Source organism: Choloepus didactylus, chromosome 2, assembly GCF_015220235.1.
Source record: "Choloepus didactylus isolate mChoDid1 chromosome 2, mChoDid1.pri, whole genome shotgun sequence".
Taxonomy (NCBI): domain Eukaryota; kingdom Metazoa; phylum Chordata; class Mammalia; order Pilosa; family Megalonychidae; genus Choloepus; species Choloepus didactylus.
In genome coordinates, this window is record NC_051308.1 from 184,036,916 (window position 1) to 184,057,870 (window position 20,955).

At 37.1% G+C, this 20,955-nt stretch overlaps 1 protein-coding gene across 6 annotated transcripts in view; it reads right to left on the minus strand.

The window, feature by feature from the left end:
• Positions 1 to 20,955, minus strand: part of PATJ (PATJ crumbs cell polarity complex component) — a 450,328-nt gene that overhangs the window by 163,139 nt on the left and 266,234 nt on the right. For all 6 annotated transcript variants that reach the window (XM_037827057.1, XM_037827058.1, XM_037827056.1 and 3 more), the window contains one exon: positions 7,654 to 7,850. In XM_037827057.1, the coding sequence (XP_037682985.1) occupies positions 7,654 to 7,850 (197 nt within the window). The remainder of the gene's footprint in view (positions 1 to 7,653; positions 7,851 to 20,955) is intronic.

Consider the following 20,955-nt stretch of genomic DNA (forward strand, 5'->3'; position numbering starts at 1 on the left):
TTGGTACAAGTTAAATCAATTTCCAATTCTCAGCTCAAAAACACACTGGATTTGATACTATGTTATATACAAAATCCTCACATATCATAGAGAGATGACTTAAATTTTTTCTCAGCTACAAAAAGAAATCAAGGAAATGTTTCCAGCATGAATATACTTTTCTGCCATCCCCTAATCTAAAGCGAAACAAGTCACATGAGAACATGGGTTATAACTGCTTAATGATTCAGAGTGTGAATTTTTCCATTCTCCTAACTCTTCAGGGCCTTGCATGGAGTGTTGATGAGTGGGAAGACGGTTTCCCTCTGGGACATACTTTTGAAGACAAATGCAATAATATAAACAAATTTAAAAGACCTGAAATATACAAATCCATGCAAAATATTATTTTATGAATAATATCAACTAAAATATATTATGGTATTACCATGTGACAGATACTAAAGCAAAACTTGACATACCTTTTCTCATTAAGTCCCACAACACCTTTTGAGGTTGACGCTGTACAATCATTAAACTGTAAGCTCCAAGCATTTTGCTCAACATCATAAAACAAACACCTTGTTTATATAGTTCCTGCTACATGAAGATTCACAGCAAGATATTTGCTGAATGAATAAATATCCTCCATCTGAAAAAGGAGGCAACTGAAGTGATCCGGCTTGCTAATGCTGTCTATGCAAAATACCAGAAATGGAGTGCCTTTTTACAAACGGGGTTTATTTGGCTACAAATTTGCATTATGAAAGGCGATAAAAATGTCCAAATTAAGGCATCAACACAAGTATACCGTCAGCTAAGAAAGGCCAATGGCGTCTGGAAAACCTCTGTTAGTTGGGAAGGCACGTGGCTGGTGTCTGCCGATCCTGGGTTGTGTTCTAGCTCCTCTCTCAGCTCCGGTGCATTCTTCAAAATGTTGCTCTTTCTTCAAAGCCATCTCCAAAATGTCTCCCTAGGCTGTAGCAGTGAGCTCCTATAGGGCTGTGGTAAACTAATCAAGACCCATGCTGAATGGGCCAGCCACACCTCCATAGAAATAATCTAATCAAAGGTATTAACCACAGTTGTGGGGGTCACAGCTCCATGGAAACAACCTAATCCAAAGATTCCAACCTAACAATACCTAACAATACCTAACTAATACATCTGCCCCCACAAGACTGCATTAAAGAACATGGTGTTTTGAGGGACACAATACATCCAAACCAGTACATGAAGCTTAGAGAAGATGAATAGTTAGACAAAGATCTGTGACCCTAGAGTCTGTGTTCCAATATTTTTTATTTGTTGTTGTTGGAATTTTTTTTTTTAACAAGAGAATCAGTGGTGATTATAGAGGGGAATTAAAATATTGCCGTGTGTATTCTTTTACTTTTTCCATGTTTGAATGAATATGAAGGTGATGAATATCAATTAAAGGGCCAAATTCTGAAAGTCAAAGGAAGTTATAGGAGGGTCCCTAAAAGGCAAGAGGTTAATATTCTTTTTCATCCAGGAGAGCTCTTCCAGTCCCCTAGCCTAGCAAACAAATACCTGAAGTTTTTTTTTCTTTGAGGGAGGAAATGCAATTTACTTAACAGAAAACTATATCCATGTGATACGCTAATCCTCTTCTGAAACACAATTAATATTGGAAAGAATTGGGATAAGTTAAAGTAGGTCTTCCAAGTCCAGTGCTGCCCTATGCACAGTGTTGAATTTTGTGTTTAGCATGTAGAACAGTCTTGTTAGTCTGCAACCACAGCTCATTTGTTACGAGTATCTACTAAAATATCAGACAGAGAAAGAAAGTGGTCTGGATCCTACAGGAAAATCCATCTTTTATTTTAATAAAGGAAAAAGAACTAGAACCTTCATGTTCCAAATTACAGCCTTTGGAACATTTTCATGTGAGAAAATATAGGGAATCTTTGTCTAAGTAAATATAACACAAAAGAGTGACTTAATATATATGATTCCCTAAAGACTAGGACTCTGATGGATCTAAACAAATGGTTTTGTTTAAAGAAATAACAGAGGGAACACAGCATACTCCAGTGCCTAGAGCATGGGTCTCAGTCTGGCAAGCCTGGGTTCTTAGCCAAACTAGTTGCTTAGCTCTGTGACATTAAGCAAGTCACTTATCCAGTTTTCTTATCCATAAAACGGGGACAATAATAGCATTTAGGACTCTTAAGAATATGAAATGCAAATGTGTAACATGTAAGAACAGTGTTAGTAATAACTCAATAAATTCTCTCTTACTTTCATCATTATTAACCCTATCATCTCTTTAGTCTCATCTCTGAGGAAGTCCTTAAACATCAGCTAAATGATACAAACATGAAGCAATGAATCACATTGGTTAACACACACTGTTTGTAATCTTTTGATTTTTATTTATGTAATAATTATAACCAGTGCTACAATCCAACATGGATATGCCTTCCTGACACTGTATTACGAAGGAACCAAAAAGGAAAAGTAATCCCAAAAGTGACTTCTTTGCAGAAACAGGTTCTAGGTGAAGAGGGAGGTGAAGTTGTGAAGGTCAGCTTTTAGATATTATTAGGCAAGTCAAACTGTGGATGACTTGAATTCTATTCTGAGTCAGAGTCTGAAAAGGAAATCATAAAATGCAAAATCATTAAGCTCTCATTTCAGAGAATCCATGACTCAGCTCTCCTAAATGTCCAAATGTTGGAGCCTTTTATCCAAGAGGCCATAGAACATAGTGGTTAAGAGAGCTAAGAAGTTGGGCTGCCTGACAGTGAACCCCAGAGCCACCCCTTACATTGTAACCTCACCGGTAAAAGACGCTGCTGTGCCTGGCATCTATATTAGTTGTCATTATTATCAATTATTATATTATTCATTTTGTAGTATAAATATCTTTTCAAGTCAGTCTGTTTTCTTCTTTTAGACTGTGAGCTACTGGACTGAAGTATTCATCTTTTATACATCTCTTTTTCTGTGCCTGGGCCATAAAAGACACAGAATGTTATCATTAGCTGAATGAATGGACAAATGAATGAGTAACAAACTAAGATGAATTCAAAGCAGAAATCCTGACTTAAAGTTTAGGAAAGTAAGGATACCTTTTTTTCAGATTATTGATGAATTCATCTAGAGAATAATTAAACATCAGAGGTTCAGGCCTTAGCTTCCCTTATCTCTTCTTTATTCCTAAATAAAGAATCTATGTGGAAAACATACACAGTCAGCTTTACAGTGCCTCATCCCAGTGCCCCATAAGGCCCAACTTATCTCACTGCCCTGGGGTTTGATTTCCTTAAAAGGAAATTCTCAGTGACATCTTCAACATGGCAATGTAAACAGTTACTGAAAACTTCTCTCCAGAGATTCAATGAAGAAAAGGACAATTCTGAATTGTCTGAAACTCTGGATGAGGATACAGAGAGAAGGACACTGCAGATGCTGAATTGAAGAAAGAGCAGAAATATCAGGTAGGAACCTTCTGTCTCAGACCAGCCAGTCCTCTTCCCTTCCCCTGAATAGGTCATATGTGGGAAAGGCATAGAATCAGCAGATGGGACCCCTCCCACCACAGATACAGACCACAAATTTCTCACAGCAGTGAGACATACCCCACTGTTTGAAGACTAAAGGGACAGGGGAGGACATTTCAAGGCCCAGGTCAGTGAGGGACAAAGAAACTGAGAAAATGTGGACAGAGACTGTGTTTCTAGCCCCAGGTCTGAAAGCTCTTCACTCACCCTTGGGGGAAGAAGCAGCTGGTGGCCATTTCCTTGACTGGGGGACAGCTGGAGTACTGGGTTGGCTGAGGGAGCACTCTGCCCCAGGTGGAGCTCCACATCAAGCCAGATTTTGGCCAGCAAAGTGAGGGCATAGGAATCCTGCAGTTCCAGCTCACCTGTGTAGATGCAGCCTGTGCACGGAGGCAAAGCTGCTTCTGAGGTCAATTAAGTTACCGAACAGCACCATCTGCTGGACAGTCCAGAGGTGCAATGAAATTGAAAAACTTTTAAAAAAAGATGCGTCAGACCCTTTCCTAGAAAGACAGGAGCTAGTCTGCATGCCCTCTATGGAAACCTGGCCCTGTTTTGGCTGAGAAATATGAAAGAACCAACTGTTAAAGCCAGGCTCTAAAACAAACCCAGGTATTGCTGGCCAGTGGAAAGCAGAGCACCCCTGGGAACCAGCAGATTTGTATCACAGAGTGAACTTGATGGGATGCCCAGGGACCACTTCCTATCCCTGTGGCCAGCCACAGTGGGTGCCTGATTTTGGGGGGCAGACTGGGGGGTGGGGGGGCAGAGCCAATCTGACAACTAGCCAGTGAGAAAAACAAAGCAAAGAGAGAGCTCAAAGACAGCCAATAAGAAAACCCTAGAAAAAGAGAGAAAACAGAATAAGCTAATCAAGAAAATCAGATGCCTAGACAGTAAAAATAACACCAGGAAACAAGAAGATATGGTCCAAAGGAACAAACTAACACCTCAATGGAGATTCAGAAGTTGAAACAACTAATTAAAGATGTTCAAACAAATCTTCTAAGTCAAATCAACAAGTTGAAAGAAAATGTGACAAAAGAGATGAAGGATATAAAGAAGACACTGGGTGACCATAAGGAAAAAACTGAAAAGTTGGAAAAACAAATGGCAGAAACTTATGGGAATGAAAGGCACAATAGAAAAGATGAAAAACACAATGAAGACATAAAACAGCAGACTTGGAGAGGGAGAAGAAAGGATCAGTGAACTAGAAGACAGAACACCTGAAATCCTACACAGTAAAGAACAGATAGGGAAAATAATGGAAAAATATGAGCAGAATCTCAGGGAACCAAATGACAACATGAAGCACAGAAGTATATGTGTTATAGGTGTCCCAGAAGGAGAAGAGAAGGGAAAAGGGGCAGAAAGAATAATAGAGGAAATAATTACTGAAAATTTCCCAAGTCTCATGAAAGACATAAGGTTACAGGTCCAGGAAGCACAGCATGCCACAAACAGAATTCATCCCTACAGACCTACTCCAAGACACTTACTAATCAGGTTTTGAAATGTCAAAGACAAAGAGACAATTCTGAAAGCAGCAAAAGAAAAGCAATCCATCACACACAAGGGAAGCTCAATAAGAGTAAGTGTGGATCTCTCAGCAGAAACCATGGAAGCGAGAAGGCAGCAGTATGATAGTCAAAATATTGAAAGAGAAAAACTGCCAACCAAGAATTCTATATCTAGCAAAACTGTCCTTCAAAAATGAGGGAGTTTAAAATATTTACAGATACAAAGACACTGAGAGAGTTTGTGAACAGGAGACTCCTCTACAAGGAATACTAAAGGGAGTGCTACAGACAGATAGAAAAGACAAGAGAGAGAGGTCTGGAGAAGAATGTAGACATGAAGATATCAGGAGATAGAAAGAGAGTAGAGATCGAGCATTTGATGCTGAAGGAGAATAGAATGTTCAAGAGGACTGATTTTATAGGTCCAAAAATGGATAGCACAATATGGTGTGATGGTAGCACAATGCTGTAAGTACACTGAACAAAGATGACTGTGAGTATGGTTGTAATAGGAAGGTTAGCGGTAGATATGACAACAGAAGGAAAGATAGAAGACAAACACTGGAACTGTATAACTTAGTAAAACCTAGAGTGGTCAGTGATTGTGATTAAATGTACAAATATATGAATGTTTTTATATGAGGGAGAACAAATGAATGTCAACTTTGCAAGATGTTGAAAATGGGATGGTATTGGGGAAAAATACAATTAATGCAAACTAGAGTCTATAGTTAACAGTAACATTAATATGTGTCCAGTAATTAATTGGAACAAAGGCAATATACCAAAGCTAAATGATTATAAGATGGGGGTATAAAGGAGAGGTAGGGAACTCTTGGTATTGGTGATGTTGTCTTAACTTTTTATTGTATTTTATTTTATTTTTACTTTTATTTTTTTAGTCATTTTTTTCTTTTTTTCTTTTTTTTCCTCTTCCTCTTTCTTTGTAGAAGAAATGGAAATGTCCTCATATAGATTGTGGTGGTAAATGCATAACTATGTGATTATACTGGGAACAGTGTTTTAAAACTTCAACTTCATTGTGAGACCAAAGGAAGAGATGTTTATTTGGTGCAAAATCTCTATCTTCTGTAGCACACTATAAAATTGAACTTGTATGGTCAGTTTATTCAAACACCATAATTACATGGAACTTTGAATAGGGAGTGAGACCTGGTTGGTTTGTACAGGTTGGAGCGAAGCCCAGATAAATCCGAGAGTAATTTGAGCAGAGAATAACAATGTATTTGCAAAGCCCCCTCAAGGGGCTAGGGAAAAATGTGGAAATATTAAACTTCCCCACTTGGGGAATTACTGATATTCTCACAAGCATTGGGGACTAACAATTTAGAAGGACAGCCCTCAATTTTGGGGCTTGCCCTTACAAAGCCTGTTACTGAAATGGAGAGGCTAAGCCTACATATAATTGTGCCTAAGAGTAACCCCCACAGAACCACTTTTGTTGCTCAGATGTGGCCTCTCTCAGCCAACCCTGCAGGTAAACTCACTGCCTTCCCCCCTATGTGGGACATGACTTTCAGGGATGTAAGTCTCCCTGGCAAAGTGCGACATGACTCCTGGAGATGAACCTGGACCCAGCATCATGGTACTGATAAAGCCTTTTTGACCAAAAGGGGGAAGAGAAATGAAACAAAATGAAGTTTCAGTGGCTGAGAGACTTCAAATGGAGCTGAGAGGACATTCTGGAGGTTATTCTTATGTGTTATATTGATATCCCTTTTTAGATTTTAGTGTATTGGAATAGCTAGAAGGAAATACCTGAAACTACTGAATTGCAACCCAGTAACTCTGATTCTTGAAGACAATTGTATAACCATATAGCTTACACTGTGTGACTATATGATTGTGAAAACCTTGGGGCTCACATTCCCTTTATCCTGTGTATAGACAGATGAGTAGAAAACTGGGGACAAAAAGTAAATGCATAATACGGAGGGATGGGGGAATGGGATTTTTGGGTCTTCTTTTTTACTGTAATAAAAATGTTAAAAAATTAATTGTGGTGATAAATGCACAAGTATATAATGGTACTGTGAGCAACTGATTGTACACTTTGGATTACTATACAGTATATGAACAGATCTCAATAAAGTTGAATTTAAAAAAAAAAAAAACCTATGTGGCCTTAAACCATATGACCAACTTGATGGATATTAACCAATCCTTGACAAGTTCAAGGCTGTGTTGGTTCTAACGCCTTCCCTCCAAACTGAAAATCAGTAACAGAAAAAAAAATCCAAATATTGTAATTAATTAATTCAAAATCCAGACAGGATAAATATAAAGAGTATTAGATTAATACACTATCAAATTAGTTTTTAAACTTTTTGATTGACATTCAGAAAAAGTCCTAGGCTTTTAACATGTTTTTATGAGATTTTATTTAAGGTGATTTAAGTGTGATTCAGTTTTTAACTCAGGCATCAAATATTTGTAGGTAACAATTTGATTTCTGTTCTTGCTTAGGAAAATGATTTAAAATACAAGAGCAAAATATACTTTTTAAACATTATTCAATTTCACTCCACTTTTCTGTATACCACCCCTGCACCTCCTTCTCCAATACCACCAACAGAAAAATTAAAACATATGCTTCTCACCTCTAACAATTCATCTCCAATACGCATCCGTCCATCCGTGGCAGCAGGCCCTTCTGGGTTAATTCCTACCACAAATATGCTCATGCGTGACCTGTCTTTATTACCAGCAAGGCTGAGTCCAAGTCCATTCTTATCCTTTTCAAGTTCAATAATGTGCAGCACTCCAGGTAAATCGGCATATCTTTGCCTGATTTTTTCTATTAAAAAAAAATCAAAAAAATATATAAATAGAGCAGTCAAATCTTTATTACCAAGATATCAACATTTCCTCATACTCACTGTGATTCCTTTACAATGGTACCCTTTGAGAATGAAGAACTTAAGATCATAAATTGCCTTATGTGTAGGTTACTGTTAAAAATTTATTTATTACCACCTAAGAAATTTAGTTCACCCATAAAACCTCTGGTTGTTTAATTCACACTGAACTTGATTTTCCATGGATTATTTTTCTACCTAATACAGTCAACACAATGTTGTGGAAACACATCCGAACTCAAAACCAAAAAAAAAAAAAAAAAAAAAAAAACCCACAACAAATATTTATTGAATGCTAGCTATTGGCCAAGCAAAGTGCTTGGTCCTGGAGATAAATTACTGAACAAAAAGACATGGTTTCTACTCTTATAGACTTACAGTCTAGTAGGAAAGAAAATCCATAAATCCTAAATAATTACATTTACTGAAAGTGTACAAAGGGAACAAACTAATATTGAGTGCTAAATAAGCAAAACTAAAGGATGCTGGTTTAGCTATGTAACCTAAATTCAAACCACAAATCTACCATTTACTCAGTGTTTGCTGGAGAAGTCATGGACACACTCAGTGGCCGTCTCCCAGTGCCTGCCTACCCACCTCCTTCTCCCTCATGCTTGTTTGTGTGCAGGTGCTCAGTATCTTTCCATGCTTGCTTGTTTGTGTGCTGCAGTTCTGCATTATCAGTAGTTACTTTAAAAGTAAATGCATTAAAAGGAGAGGCTAGGCCTCCCTATAACTGTGCCTGAGAGCCTCCTCCCGAATGCCTCTTTGTTGCTCAGATGTGGCCCTCTCTCTCTAGCTAAGCCAACTTGAAAGGTGAAATCACTGCCCTCCCCACTACGTGGGATCAGACACCCAGGGGAGTGAACCTCCCTGAAAACGTGGAATATGACTCCCGGGGAGGAATATAGACCCGGCATCGTGGGATGGAGAACATCTTCTTGACCAAAAGGGGGAAATGAAAGGAAATGAAATAAGCTTCAGTGGCAGAGAAATTCCAAAAGGAGCTGAGAGGTCACTCTGGTGGCACTCTTACACACAATATAGACAACCCTTTTTAGGTTCTAATGAATTGGGGTAGCTGGCGGTAGATACCTGAAACTATCAAACTACAACCCAGAACCCATGAATCTTGAAGACGATTGTATACAAATGCAGCTTATGAGGGTGATGATGGGATTGGGAAAGCCATAAGGACCACAATCCCCTTTGTCTAGTTTATGGATGGATGAGTAGAAAAAATGGGGGAAACAAACAAACAAACAAACAAAGGCATCCAGTGTTCTTTTTTACTTTAATTGTTCTTTTTCACTTTAATTATTATTCTTGTTATTTTTGTGTGTGTGGTAATGAAGGTGTCAGGGATTGATTTTGGTGATGAATGTATAACTATGTAATGGTACGATTTGTTTTGTATGACTGTGTGGTACGTGAATATATCTCAATAAAATGAATAAAAAAAAAGTAAATGCATTAAACTCTCCAGTCAAAAGGCAGAGACTGGCAGAATGGATTAAAAAAAGCATGACCCAACTAGATGCTGTTTACAAGAGACTCACTTTAAATTCAAAGGTATAGACAGGTTGAAAATGAAGGATGAAAAAAATACACCATGCACATAGAATCCAAAACGTAGCTAGGGTAGCTATATGATAAAATTGACTTTTAGTAAAAAACTTCTGGGGGACAAAGAAGGTCACTATATACTGATAAGGGGGTCAATTCAACAAGAAGACAACAACAATTATAAATATACATGCACCTAATGGCAGAGCTATAAAATATAAAATAAACAATATTTCAGTGTAAAAGTTTTTGATGTATTTGATTCCACTAAAAGTAAGGCTCTCTTTTTCACAAAGAACATCATAGATAAAATTGATAAATAGAAGTCAGAACAAGAGAAGATATTTGAGTATCTAAAACCAACAAGGAATTAATATACAGGGAATTTCTACAAATCAAACAGAAAAAAAAATTGTAATTCCTATAGAAATTTAACCAAAAGATGTAATATTCAAAAGGCTGACAGATATGTGAAAAAATGCTCAACTTTAATAGTAGTTATGGAAATGTAAATGAAATATCAATTTATATTATTACCTATTAGACTTGGAAACATCCAAAAGCTGGATCATTAAGCCTTTGCAGGGATGCAGCAATGTAAGAATAGAGAAATCAGCAGTACTTAATCAAATTAAGCCTACACATACTCTATAAACCATTCTTGGGTATGTATGTGCATGGTGTGTATGTATGTGCATGTGTGTGTGTATGTGTACATGTGCATGTGTGTGTGTGTGTGTGTGTGTGTGTGTGTGTGTGGTTCAAAGAAATTTTTACATAGGTCTCAAGGGGACAATGGGAGGACGTTCATTGCAATATTATTTGAGATGGTAGGTAACTGGAGGTTATCTAGGTGCCCACTACTGAAAAGGAAGAGATGAAAGGTAATAGATATCACAGTGTACTATCAGTAGTTAGAAGCAATTAATTAGAATAACATAAATGGACTTTTAAAATGCAGTTCTAAATGAAAAAAAAATGTAAAAACAGGACATGATTCATACCAATTATGTAAATTAAGATCATTGCTTAAAAAAGTATAACACATCTTTTGTAAGCATATATACAAAGAGATGAATATTTATCTTATTAGGAATGGTTGCTTATAGTGGGTAGTAAGAAATGAGGATAAAAGGGAACAAACAAAACCAGAGAGGGATAGCAAGCAGACAAATGATAGTTAATGGCACTATGAAATAAGGATTATCTTTACTGCAACCCTCTGTCCCTCGGGGCTGAAAAAAGAATAATGCTGAAAAGCATTTTAGTGTTCTATTAATGTAAAAAGACCTTCAGCTTCAGAACTTGTCTGGGCCTGTTGAACCTCCAGAGAAAAAAATAGACTTCATGACCATTAACTATATATTCAACTAGTTAAACAGGCAAATGATTAAAAATAAGAGGTATCTTTGAGAAAACATGGCGCCATCATGCACCTGAACAATGACTTGGTCTATCTTGGCGAATTGAGACCTGTAACAGGGAACAAAGCCCCATCTCTCGTGAAAGTGTGAAGGAGACAGCCATACAGCCCTCTAGTGGAAACCACTAGAGGAAGTCGAGCATTATTCTCCCCCAGATTCTCTTTCCCCGGGCTGCTCATATAGAGGAGGAGTCCCCGAAACATTTCTCAGGTTGCAGAGAATCACACTACTGGATCAGATATTTGTCCCCCGGTTAGAAGGCTTCTCAGGTGGCTTAAGTTTGTGTGCTCATCAAGTGTGGAATCAAACCTAAATTTTTACAGGACTGAGACACCCTCCAAAAATGGATTCCCTTATCAGTATGTCACTAAGGGTCTAATCTGTGGGTTTATTATCTTGGGTTTTTGAAACCAACAGCTCACTTTCTTTTAACCATGCAGGGACCCTATTTTTGTGGTCAGTATTTTGTTATGACACCACTATAACCCCATTTATTCAATTAACAAACATTGATTGAACCCAAATTCGCATCATGTTTGGGATCTAAAGAGAATACACCATGGAATTTGCTTTTGAGGACCGGAAAATCTATCACTATCATTGGAGACAAGTATTTATATGACCAGTTATAATTCAAAGCAATGAGATATAAGAAAAATACCAGCAGCTGAAGTCACACATCTATTTTACCAATTTGTCAGGAAAACCAACTAATGTCTGCAAACTACACTGAATATTAAAAAGATATTCTAGCCAACTCTGGATCTATTTTCCAGATATAATTCCTTCTACTGCACAATGCTAAAATCTTGTTTTAGTTAACATTTCTGATAACACTGCACCTGGCTTCTCCCAATTTTATTTGCCAAAACATTAACAAATGAGTTGTTCATCATTCCTTACTTCTTTTTATTGTTTTTTTTTTTCCATTTATTTGTGGAAGTAAAGGGTAAGTGCAACAGAAAAAAACTCAGCAAAAAAGCATACTCTGCAACAATAAGGAGTTTAGCATACTTGAGTTGCATAAAGTATTATTAAAAACGTATTGGGGTTCTGTGTATAGGAACTATGTAAAAATCTATTAATATATATATTTTTTTCTTTCATGCCCCAAACCATCCCATCAGTAAGACTCATCATCTCTGCATTCCAGATATGGGAAGTAAGACTTGGAGATGTTAAAAAATTTGCCCAAATTCACCCAGTTAGTAACTGACATAACAAGGATGCAAACTAGTTTTGTCTGTCTTCATAGCACTATCTGAAAGTTCTTTTTAGATTTCTTCTTTCCTTCTATTTTCTTCTACTAGAATATAAGCTCCATGAGGCCCGTCTATACAGTTCACTGCTCTATCTTCTCCATCTACAGTGTCTGGCATATATTAGATAGTCAATCTAAACCCATTGAAAGCATAAATGAATGATTTCTAAGGTCATCTTCAATCACTGTGCCATGCTGCTCTGCCCTGTCCTTAAATGATGCTACATAAAAGCAATTTCAGACCTAAAATTTACATTATATGTATACTATATATTTGTTTTCAAAAACAATGCATTTCTTCTGTTAAAAGAAGCAGCAGCAGCAAAATAGTTTCCTCTTTAGATTTATACTCAATAGGACAACTAGAAAAACAAATTACTATATGTACATTACCTTTTAAAAACCTACTTTATTAAACCTAAGAAACTTGAAAAGCAAAAAAGTTTATACTTAAACATTTTTTTCGGAGGATGATGACACTGGAAGAATAAGATAGTAAAATTCTCAAATGTTTTATAACATATATGCTCTTTAATCTTCAGTTGCACTTTTACTGTTAAGATTTGTAGGCCTCAGAATTTTGGTTATCCTAAATTTTTAATTTAGACTCATAGCTAGAAGGAGTTTAAAGATGACATAGCCAAATACTTCAGGTAAAAGGACTGCTATTTTCACAATATCATGGAATCAGCAACTTTTAATTCAGGCAAAAAAAAAGTAGCATAATGTTTTCAAGGTTCATCAATGTTGTAGCATGTGTCAGAACTTCATTCCTTTTTATGGCTGAATAATATTCCATTGTATGGACATGCCACCTTTTGCTCATCCATTCATATGTTAAGAGACACTTGGGTTTCTAATTCAATGGAAGAATCAGTCTGTAAATCAACAGAACAATTATAAAATTGGAACTTTGGGGACACAACCTCCATGATGGCAAGGATTTTGTCTGTCTTCTAAACCATTTTATTCTCCGTGCTTCAAACAATCCCTCCTACACAGTAGATGAAGGAAATGAATGGAACTTAGATGTTGAAATAGAGAGGTCAGGGAAGATATTTTGGGGGACATTCCACATAAGCCCAGACCTGAAGGCTGAGAAGAAGCCAGGTGAAGAGCTGTCATTCCAGGAAGTGATAATAGCATGCACAATGTCTTTTGGATGGAAAGAGTTTGGCTAGTTCCAGGAAAGGAAAGGAGGTCCCAGTGGAGGGGGGTAAAATGAAGGAGGCTGGCTTGGAATGGGTTGAAGAAAAAACCAGGATCCAGAAAAGGGAAGACCTTGAAGACTAAGGTAAAAACCGTTGGATTTTTCTCAAAGTGCAATGAGAAATTGTTGATGGGTTTTAAGTAGAAAGTTAGTGATGTGATTTATGATTTTAAAAGATCTTTCTTACTTCTATACGTATTACAGGGTACTTACAGCAGGATGAGATTAGGACGGCTTGTACTAGGATGGTGATAGTGAGAGATGGAGGAAAGTTTTGTTGTGGGAAGGGAGTAGAGTGGGGAAGAGGGAGATTTTACAAGAGCGGAATTGACCCAAAGGAGAAAGAAACTTCATGGAGCTGAGGGAAGAAGACAAATTCTAAAAGTTAATTTAAAGTTCAAAGTGATTCATAGTCCCTTTTTTCTTTTCTTTTTTTTCTTCAAACTAATCTCAAATACATATAACTCAGAATCAATGGAAAATTTAAACTAGGAGCCTTCTATATTTAGGCAACTACCTGGCTACCTTCTCAAGACTGATACCATATGCAGACTATCTTTGTCTCTACAATCAAGCGTTAGGGCTAAATAGATTTGTTTTGACTATACAACAGATTAATTTAGACTCTCAGTCTCCTCCAATTAATCTCCCCATCCCCCTCCTTCCCTCTCTGCCTTGTAAATCTCAGACTTTTCCCATAATTTGCACTGCCAATTCCTTCTACTTATTTGGTCCAGTAAAAGGTGGACTAGAATTTCAAAAAGGAGAGAACGAAAACAAAGTTAGTGAACAGTGTGTGGGAAAAAAAACAGACTTGAATTCTCATCTTTGAAAAATCAAAGCACTGCATGCCACTTTATTTTTTAATTAAAAATTTAAGAGAGAAATGGTAGACTGCTGCCTGTATACAGCTGAGTCAGCACAAATGTTCTGCAGCCTCAGAGGCTCCACCAGAAGAGAACCTGCCTAGCATTTGTTCAAAGCCTGCTAGGAGTCATTTCCATGGCAACTAATGAGGTAGAGAAGGGAATAATTACAAAGAAAATGTGTAAAGGGGCCAGTTTTCTTAAAATTTACTTATTTCAATTTCACTAAAAATACATTATTTTAAAGAGTTGGGGTAAAGAATATTGCTTTATTAGAAGTCAATGGTATTCTCCCTAAAATAAAAATTTTAAAAATCTAAAGAACCCATATACTGTTTCTTGCAAACACGTACACACAGATAGCCACAAATTATATGAGTACTAGCTTTTAGCAACAAAATACTAAAAGTGTCCTAATGATCCAGGATCTTACTAATTTCACTCGTTACTGGCATTTCTTGGAAAGATTTATAATAAATAGCCAATCTTTACAATGACTCTTATTCACTTTCACAATGTGTTAATCAAGTGACAATGGTACTTATCCCAAATAACCTAGATGTTCTTTCACTTCTAAATAAAAATCAAAAGATAAGGAGAGACATAATGTACTTCTTTTTGACATCATGCTTTACTCAAGTATCCCTGAATGAACATCAGATCTGAATAACTGAAGAAAGAGAACAATCTTTTGACTCTGCTGAACAGTTGTGCTTGTTTTAAACATGGTTTTTGTAGCCTCATGACTATGTTATTTGAAGCAAGGACTCCCAAGTTGCTCATAATTCTGAATCAAACAACACCTTTTGCTTGTCCAAGAAAGCCAATAAGTTTGTCATGCTCTCAGGGTGTTTTCCTATCCTCACAGGACATTAAGTGTTGGTAAGTAACAGAGCCTTTCTTCCAAGAAAGAAACTTAATTCAAGTCACTACCCAGTATTTTAATAGAAAATGTTCAACACACTGGAATAATGATTCAAAGCAATTTCAGAAGCATTTAGTTACCTGACCTCTTTCCAAATAACATAGAGTAACATAATACAGAGAAAACATTTTAAAATATTTTTCTGTACATTAAATAGATCAATCTCATTTTTAAAAAATCAAGATTTTGATAAGCATCTCAATCTAATTTTTCTTACATGGTAGCCAACTTTAATCCCCTGAGATTAGTTAGCATATGCAGCTTTGAGAAGTAAAAATACAAGAAAAGAAGTCATAACTAATCAGAAGAAACAGCACATGAACTCAATTGAGTGTTGAATGTGTGTCAGCATAAAGAAACTATATTTGATATTAGAAAATGTACCAACTTTCCCCTTAAATGCAGCAGATATTTTTGCCAGGACATAAACTTGATAATATCATATAGACCTACAGCTGGCAATAAACAATTGAAATACAATACAAAAGCATGGGAACTAAAGTTAAGTATAATGATAAGAGCTAACATATATACAGCAAGTTTGGGTTAAGCACTCTTCTAAGCGCTTAACTATATTTCAGTTCATTTCACCTTTATGACAGCTCTGTGAGGTAGGTGTTATTATCCCCAATTTTACAGATGAGGAAACTAAGGCACAGAGAGGACAGACAACTTGCACAAGGTAACACAGAAATGGTAATGCTGAGATTTGAACTCCGAGACTTTGGCTCTGGAGACCATGATCTTAGGTGAAAATCAGGGCCGGAATTAAACAAAGAACACTGTATACAGAATTCAGAAGAAAAACACAAAGAAGTTAAATCATTTTCTTGTTTTCTTCTGCAGAAATTCAATCATTTTAGACATGAGAACGGAAAGAAAATCAACCACAAACTTACTAAAGTGGCAAAAGTCAGACAGCTAACTAGAAAAAGAGTCATTAAGATTATTTCCTTAAGTAACCATACAGTGGGGAAGAAAGCCTCAAATAACAGTGAAAATCTAAAGTTTTCCCATTAGGAGAACCAAAATTAAAACCAATCAAGATTCAACATTAAATTTTAAGCACCAGGCACTGTTTTAATAATATTAACTGAACACTTACTGTTTTATCTGTTAGACACTACACTGACCAGTTTACATATTCTGTATTATAAAACATAATCCTCAAAATGTCTATTAAGAGTAGAATGAATAAATTGTGGCAAATTCATTCAACAAAACATTATACAACAATGAACACAAACAATTATTGCTACAAGCAACAATATGGTTGAATATTAGAAACATACAGTTGAGCAAAATAAATCAAGAAAAAAAAAGAATATACTTCATGATTCCATTTTTTCAAGTTCAAAAATAGGCAAAATTAACCTATGGTTTTAGAAGCCAAGATAGTGGTGACTTTTGGGGAAGAGAGAATAAGCAGTAAATCGGAAGGGGCATAAACTGACTACTGGGTGCCAGCAATGTTCTTTCTACTTCATGATGGGGATGGCAGTTACATGGAAATATGATCTTTATGGAAATTCATCAAACTATACATGTAAGATTTGTAGTTTTCTGTTTATATAAATTTATTTTACAATTAGAGATAAAATAATGCAAAGTGTGGACCTTATTTTGATCCTAATTTGAACGCACCAACTGTAAAAATACTTTGGTTATTAGATAAAACCAATGAATTATAGTGTTGGTATGTTAATGGTATTGTAGTTGCACTGTTAGAGATGCATATATATGGATGAAATGACATGATGTCTGTGAATGGTTTTAAAACATTTCAGTAAAGAAAGGTAAATGAAAAATAAGGGATAGGTAAAATAAATATAGCAAAATCTAAGTAATCATTGCATTTGGGAGAATAATATGTGGGACTGCACTGACTACTTTCCATATGTTTCCAAATGTTTGAAAACTGTCACAATTTTAAAAATGTGAAAGAAAAAAAAATCCTTCTAACAACCCTGCAGTACAACCACCTGACTTACGGAAGATGAAACTGAGGCTTTTAAGGAGGTTATGCAACTTGCCCAAACTTGCAATTAGTATCCAGCAGACCTGTGGTTCAGATTCGGATCTGCCTCACTCCAAACCCTATATGCACACCAACACAGAAGGAAGACGAAGCACATTGTATTCACAGCTGCCAGAGTGGCAGAAGGGAAGTTTAAGAACCGTCTCTGTCATTTTAGAATGTATAAGTTAGAGGGAGACATGGAACAATGTAGGCAATCCCCAGAGTTGAGCCTCAGGAAGTTTAATTTGGCAGCGGCATACAAGCATAGGATGATTTGAAAAGGGGAGAAAAAGCAGACAGGAAGGCAAGAGGAACACTATAAGAATTAAGAAATGCTGGAGAGAAAATGAGAGGCAAAACTAGGATAGAGTGGAGAAAATAGTTTAAAAGTCAAAATGAATACTGTTGTGAACTGTTTGGAGGTAAAGAAAGGGAAGGGTAACAAGGAAACTGAGGTTTGAACCTCAGACACAGGGAATGAGGCACAAGGAGGTGACAATTTAGTTTGAGTGGGCTGGATTTACAGAGAGAGAGCTGCTAAATTGACCCGGAGCTCAAGAATGAAGGAGATGATAAGCCTGCAATTGCTGCTAGGACCCTGTGGCACAGAAGCCCCAAATATTTAGATAAGGCAGAGATGGATGATATGTTCTGAACTGTGTTTGAGGATGATTTACCACTCAGCAGTGGGAAGGATGGATCAGACAGGAATGAACAGGTAACCTGACCAGTTAGGAAGCCATTACTATGTACCCCAAGAATGATAGGAGGTAAGTGAGAACTGGGTTAAGGGTGACAGTTGGAATAGATCAAAAGGACCTCAAGGAGTCCGAGGAAAGAGAAATAGCTGACTTCACTCTCTTTATTCACCCCTCTTCACCCTGAAAAAAAACAAACAAACCAACAAAAAAAAAACTGCACTGAATGTCTGCTCTGAGCCAGGCACTATGCAATTTGCTAGGGATAAATGGCTGAATTTAAAGAGAAAGGAATATGTGCCAGTTTGAATGTATTATATTCCCCAAATGCCATTATCTTTGATGTAACCTTGTGTGGGTGGACGTATCAGTGTTAATTAGATTGTAATTCTTTGAGTGTTTCCGTGGAGATGCGCCCCACCCAACTGTGGGTGATGACTCTGATTGGATAATTTCCATGGAGGTGTTGGCCCGCCCATTGGGTGGGTCTGAATTAAATTACTGGCGCACTATATAAGATCAGACAGAAGGAGCGAGCTTGCTACAGCCAAGAGGGACACTTGAAGAAAGCACAGGAGCTGCAGATGAGAGACATTTTGAAGACGGCCGCTGAAAGCAGTCTCTTGTTCTGGAGAAGCTGAGAGAGGACAGATACCGGAAGTGCAACTAAGAGTGACATTTTTGAGGAACTACAGCCTAGAGAAGAACGTCTTGGGAGAAAGCCATTTTGAAATCAGAACTTTGGAGCAGATGTCAGCCACATGCATTCCCAGCTAACAAAGGTTTTCTTGACACCACTGGCCATCCTCCAGTGAAGGTACCTGATTGCTGATGTGTTATCTTGGACACTTTATGGCTTTAAGACTGTAACTTTGTAACAAGTAAACCCCCTTTATAAAAGCCTATCCATCTCTGGTGTTTTGCATTCTGACAGCATTAGCAAACTAGAACAGAGTACATCTTGACTGAGGTACTATTACATAAAATGTTCCAAATATTTTTGGGAACTTTCAGCCAAATGATAGCAGACAAAGAAGGACTCAACTTTTGTAATCAGTACCCAATGTCTTAACAATCAGTGCTTACTTGGAGAGGTAAGTGAATCTGTCTAGAAGATTCACAATCAGGAACACCAAAGATCAAAATGATGAATGGCATTAATTAGTGATTAGTTAACTAATCATAAACTAATTAAAATCAAGACTAGAACCAAAGCTCCTTGTGAATTAGGCCAGTTTCACCTATTCTAAGCCTCAGATATTGGGGCAACTGGGCCAAGGGGCAAGTGTGAACTGAAGGTACAGGTGGGCTTTCTCCATCTCTCATTTCCAAAAATCTCATTCCACCTCCTTTACTATATAATGCTATGTCAAAATGACCACTTTGCACAATCCCTCTGATAACGAGGGCTCTGGGTATCTTTAAGAAAATCATTCACTGGGAGATGTCCTTGGCAAATGACCAATCTACAAAAACAAAGTACAAGCTCATTGACCACCTTTAAGCTTAAAACATAAAGCAAAATTAATTTAGTGTAGAGGAATGTTTATCCATCCTAATTAGAGAAGATGATCACAATTGTACCTGTTCCCAACACACAGGCTCACATTATCAGTGGGGCCCCTCTGTAAGAGAGCTATTATGGCCAAACCACTGTTTCCCAGAGAATGGACCATGGCATGCATCCCAATACCTGAGGGAGTTTTAGGTGAAATGAAGTTGTCTGAGCTCCACATCACATCTACAAAATCTAAACCTCAAAGGATGGAGTCAAGGAATTGCCTTCCACTTTGCCTTTTTCTTCTCTTATTAAACATATCTCTATAATTCTTACACACTTCAAGGAATGCTGCCTAAAAACCTATGATAAGTCCCATCCCTGCTCAAATGCTTTTACAGCACTTAGAAAGGCCTGAAAACAAGGTACAAAAAAGGGTTTGATTATAATTGACCTCAGATCTTTTACTAAGTTCTTGAGAGAAACCAGAAAAACATTTTAATTTGAAAAAACACTGAAAACAGTCAAATGCAATTTTAAAAAATACTTGTTACAATAATTTGTTACACATCTTAAGCATCAGGAGAACACAGGATATAGTTCTTTAATCACTATAAAAGTATTGAGTTGCAAACTCATTATGGTTATAGTATAGCAGAAATGTGTTGGAGTTAGGCTGATTTTGCTTCGTGGTTATTACCCAGTCAAGCAATAATGCTCAAGAAAAGCTCCATGCTGGCATTGGATTATGGTAATCAGCAGTGGCATGGAAGCACTCAGGTGTTTAATTATATTTTCTAGTGGGGAAAAAGATTCCAGTTTCCAATAATTAAAGGAAACTGTAGTAGAACGTAGAAAAAGGAATACAACATGATATTTGCCAAGTTCACTTGGTCCTCTCAGTGACTGAAACTTAAGTGTGAAAACAAACTTCTCTCTGCGATACCTGCTTAGGAAACTGTGGTGGCTTGGAGCTATGTACTCCAGAAAAACATGTTCTTAATCTTAATCCATTCCTGTGGGTATAAATAGGAATTTTTGATGAGGTTACTTTCAGTCAAGGTGTGGCCCAACTGAATCAGGATGGGTCTGAATCCTACTACTGGAGTCCTCTATAAGGAGAATGAAATCCAGACACATAGGGTGAAAATCATGGGAAGAAGCCAGAAGTCAGAGTCTAGAGAAGCCAGGAGAGGTGGCCATGTGCATTATCATGACAGAAAAACCAAGGAAGAAGAATTGCCACAGCCAGCCCCAGAATACCACAGTCTTCTGAAAGAAAGCATAGCCTTGATGATGCCTGATTTTGGACTTCTCCTAGCCTCAAAACCCTGAGCCAATAAACTCCCATTGTTTAATCAACCTATTTCATGGGATTTGTTAAGCAGCTGTGAAACAAAATTGGCTTTGTAACTGGGTAACAAGTAGAGGCTGGAAGAATTGTGGGGTGCTTGACAGAAAAAGCCTAGATTGCTTCAGTAAGACTGTTGGTAGAAATATGGATACTAAGGGTACTTCCAACAAGATTTTAAAAGGAAACGATGAATGTTTCTTGGGAAATTGGAGAAAAGGTGAT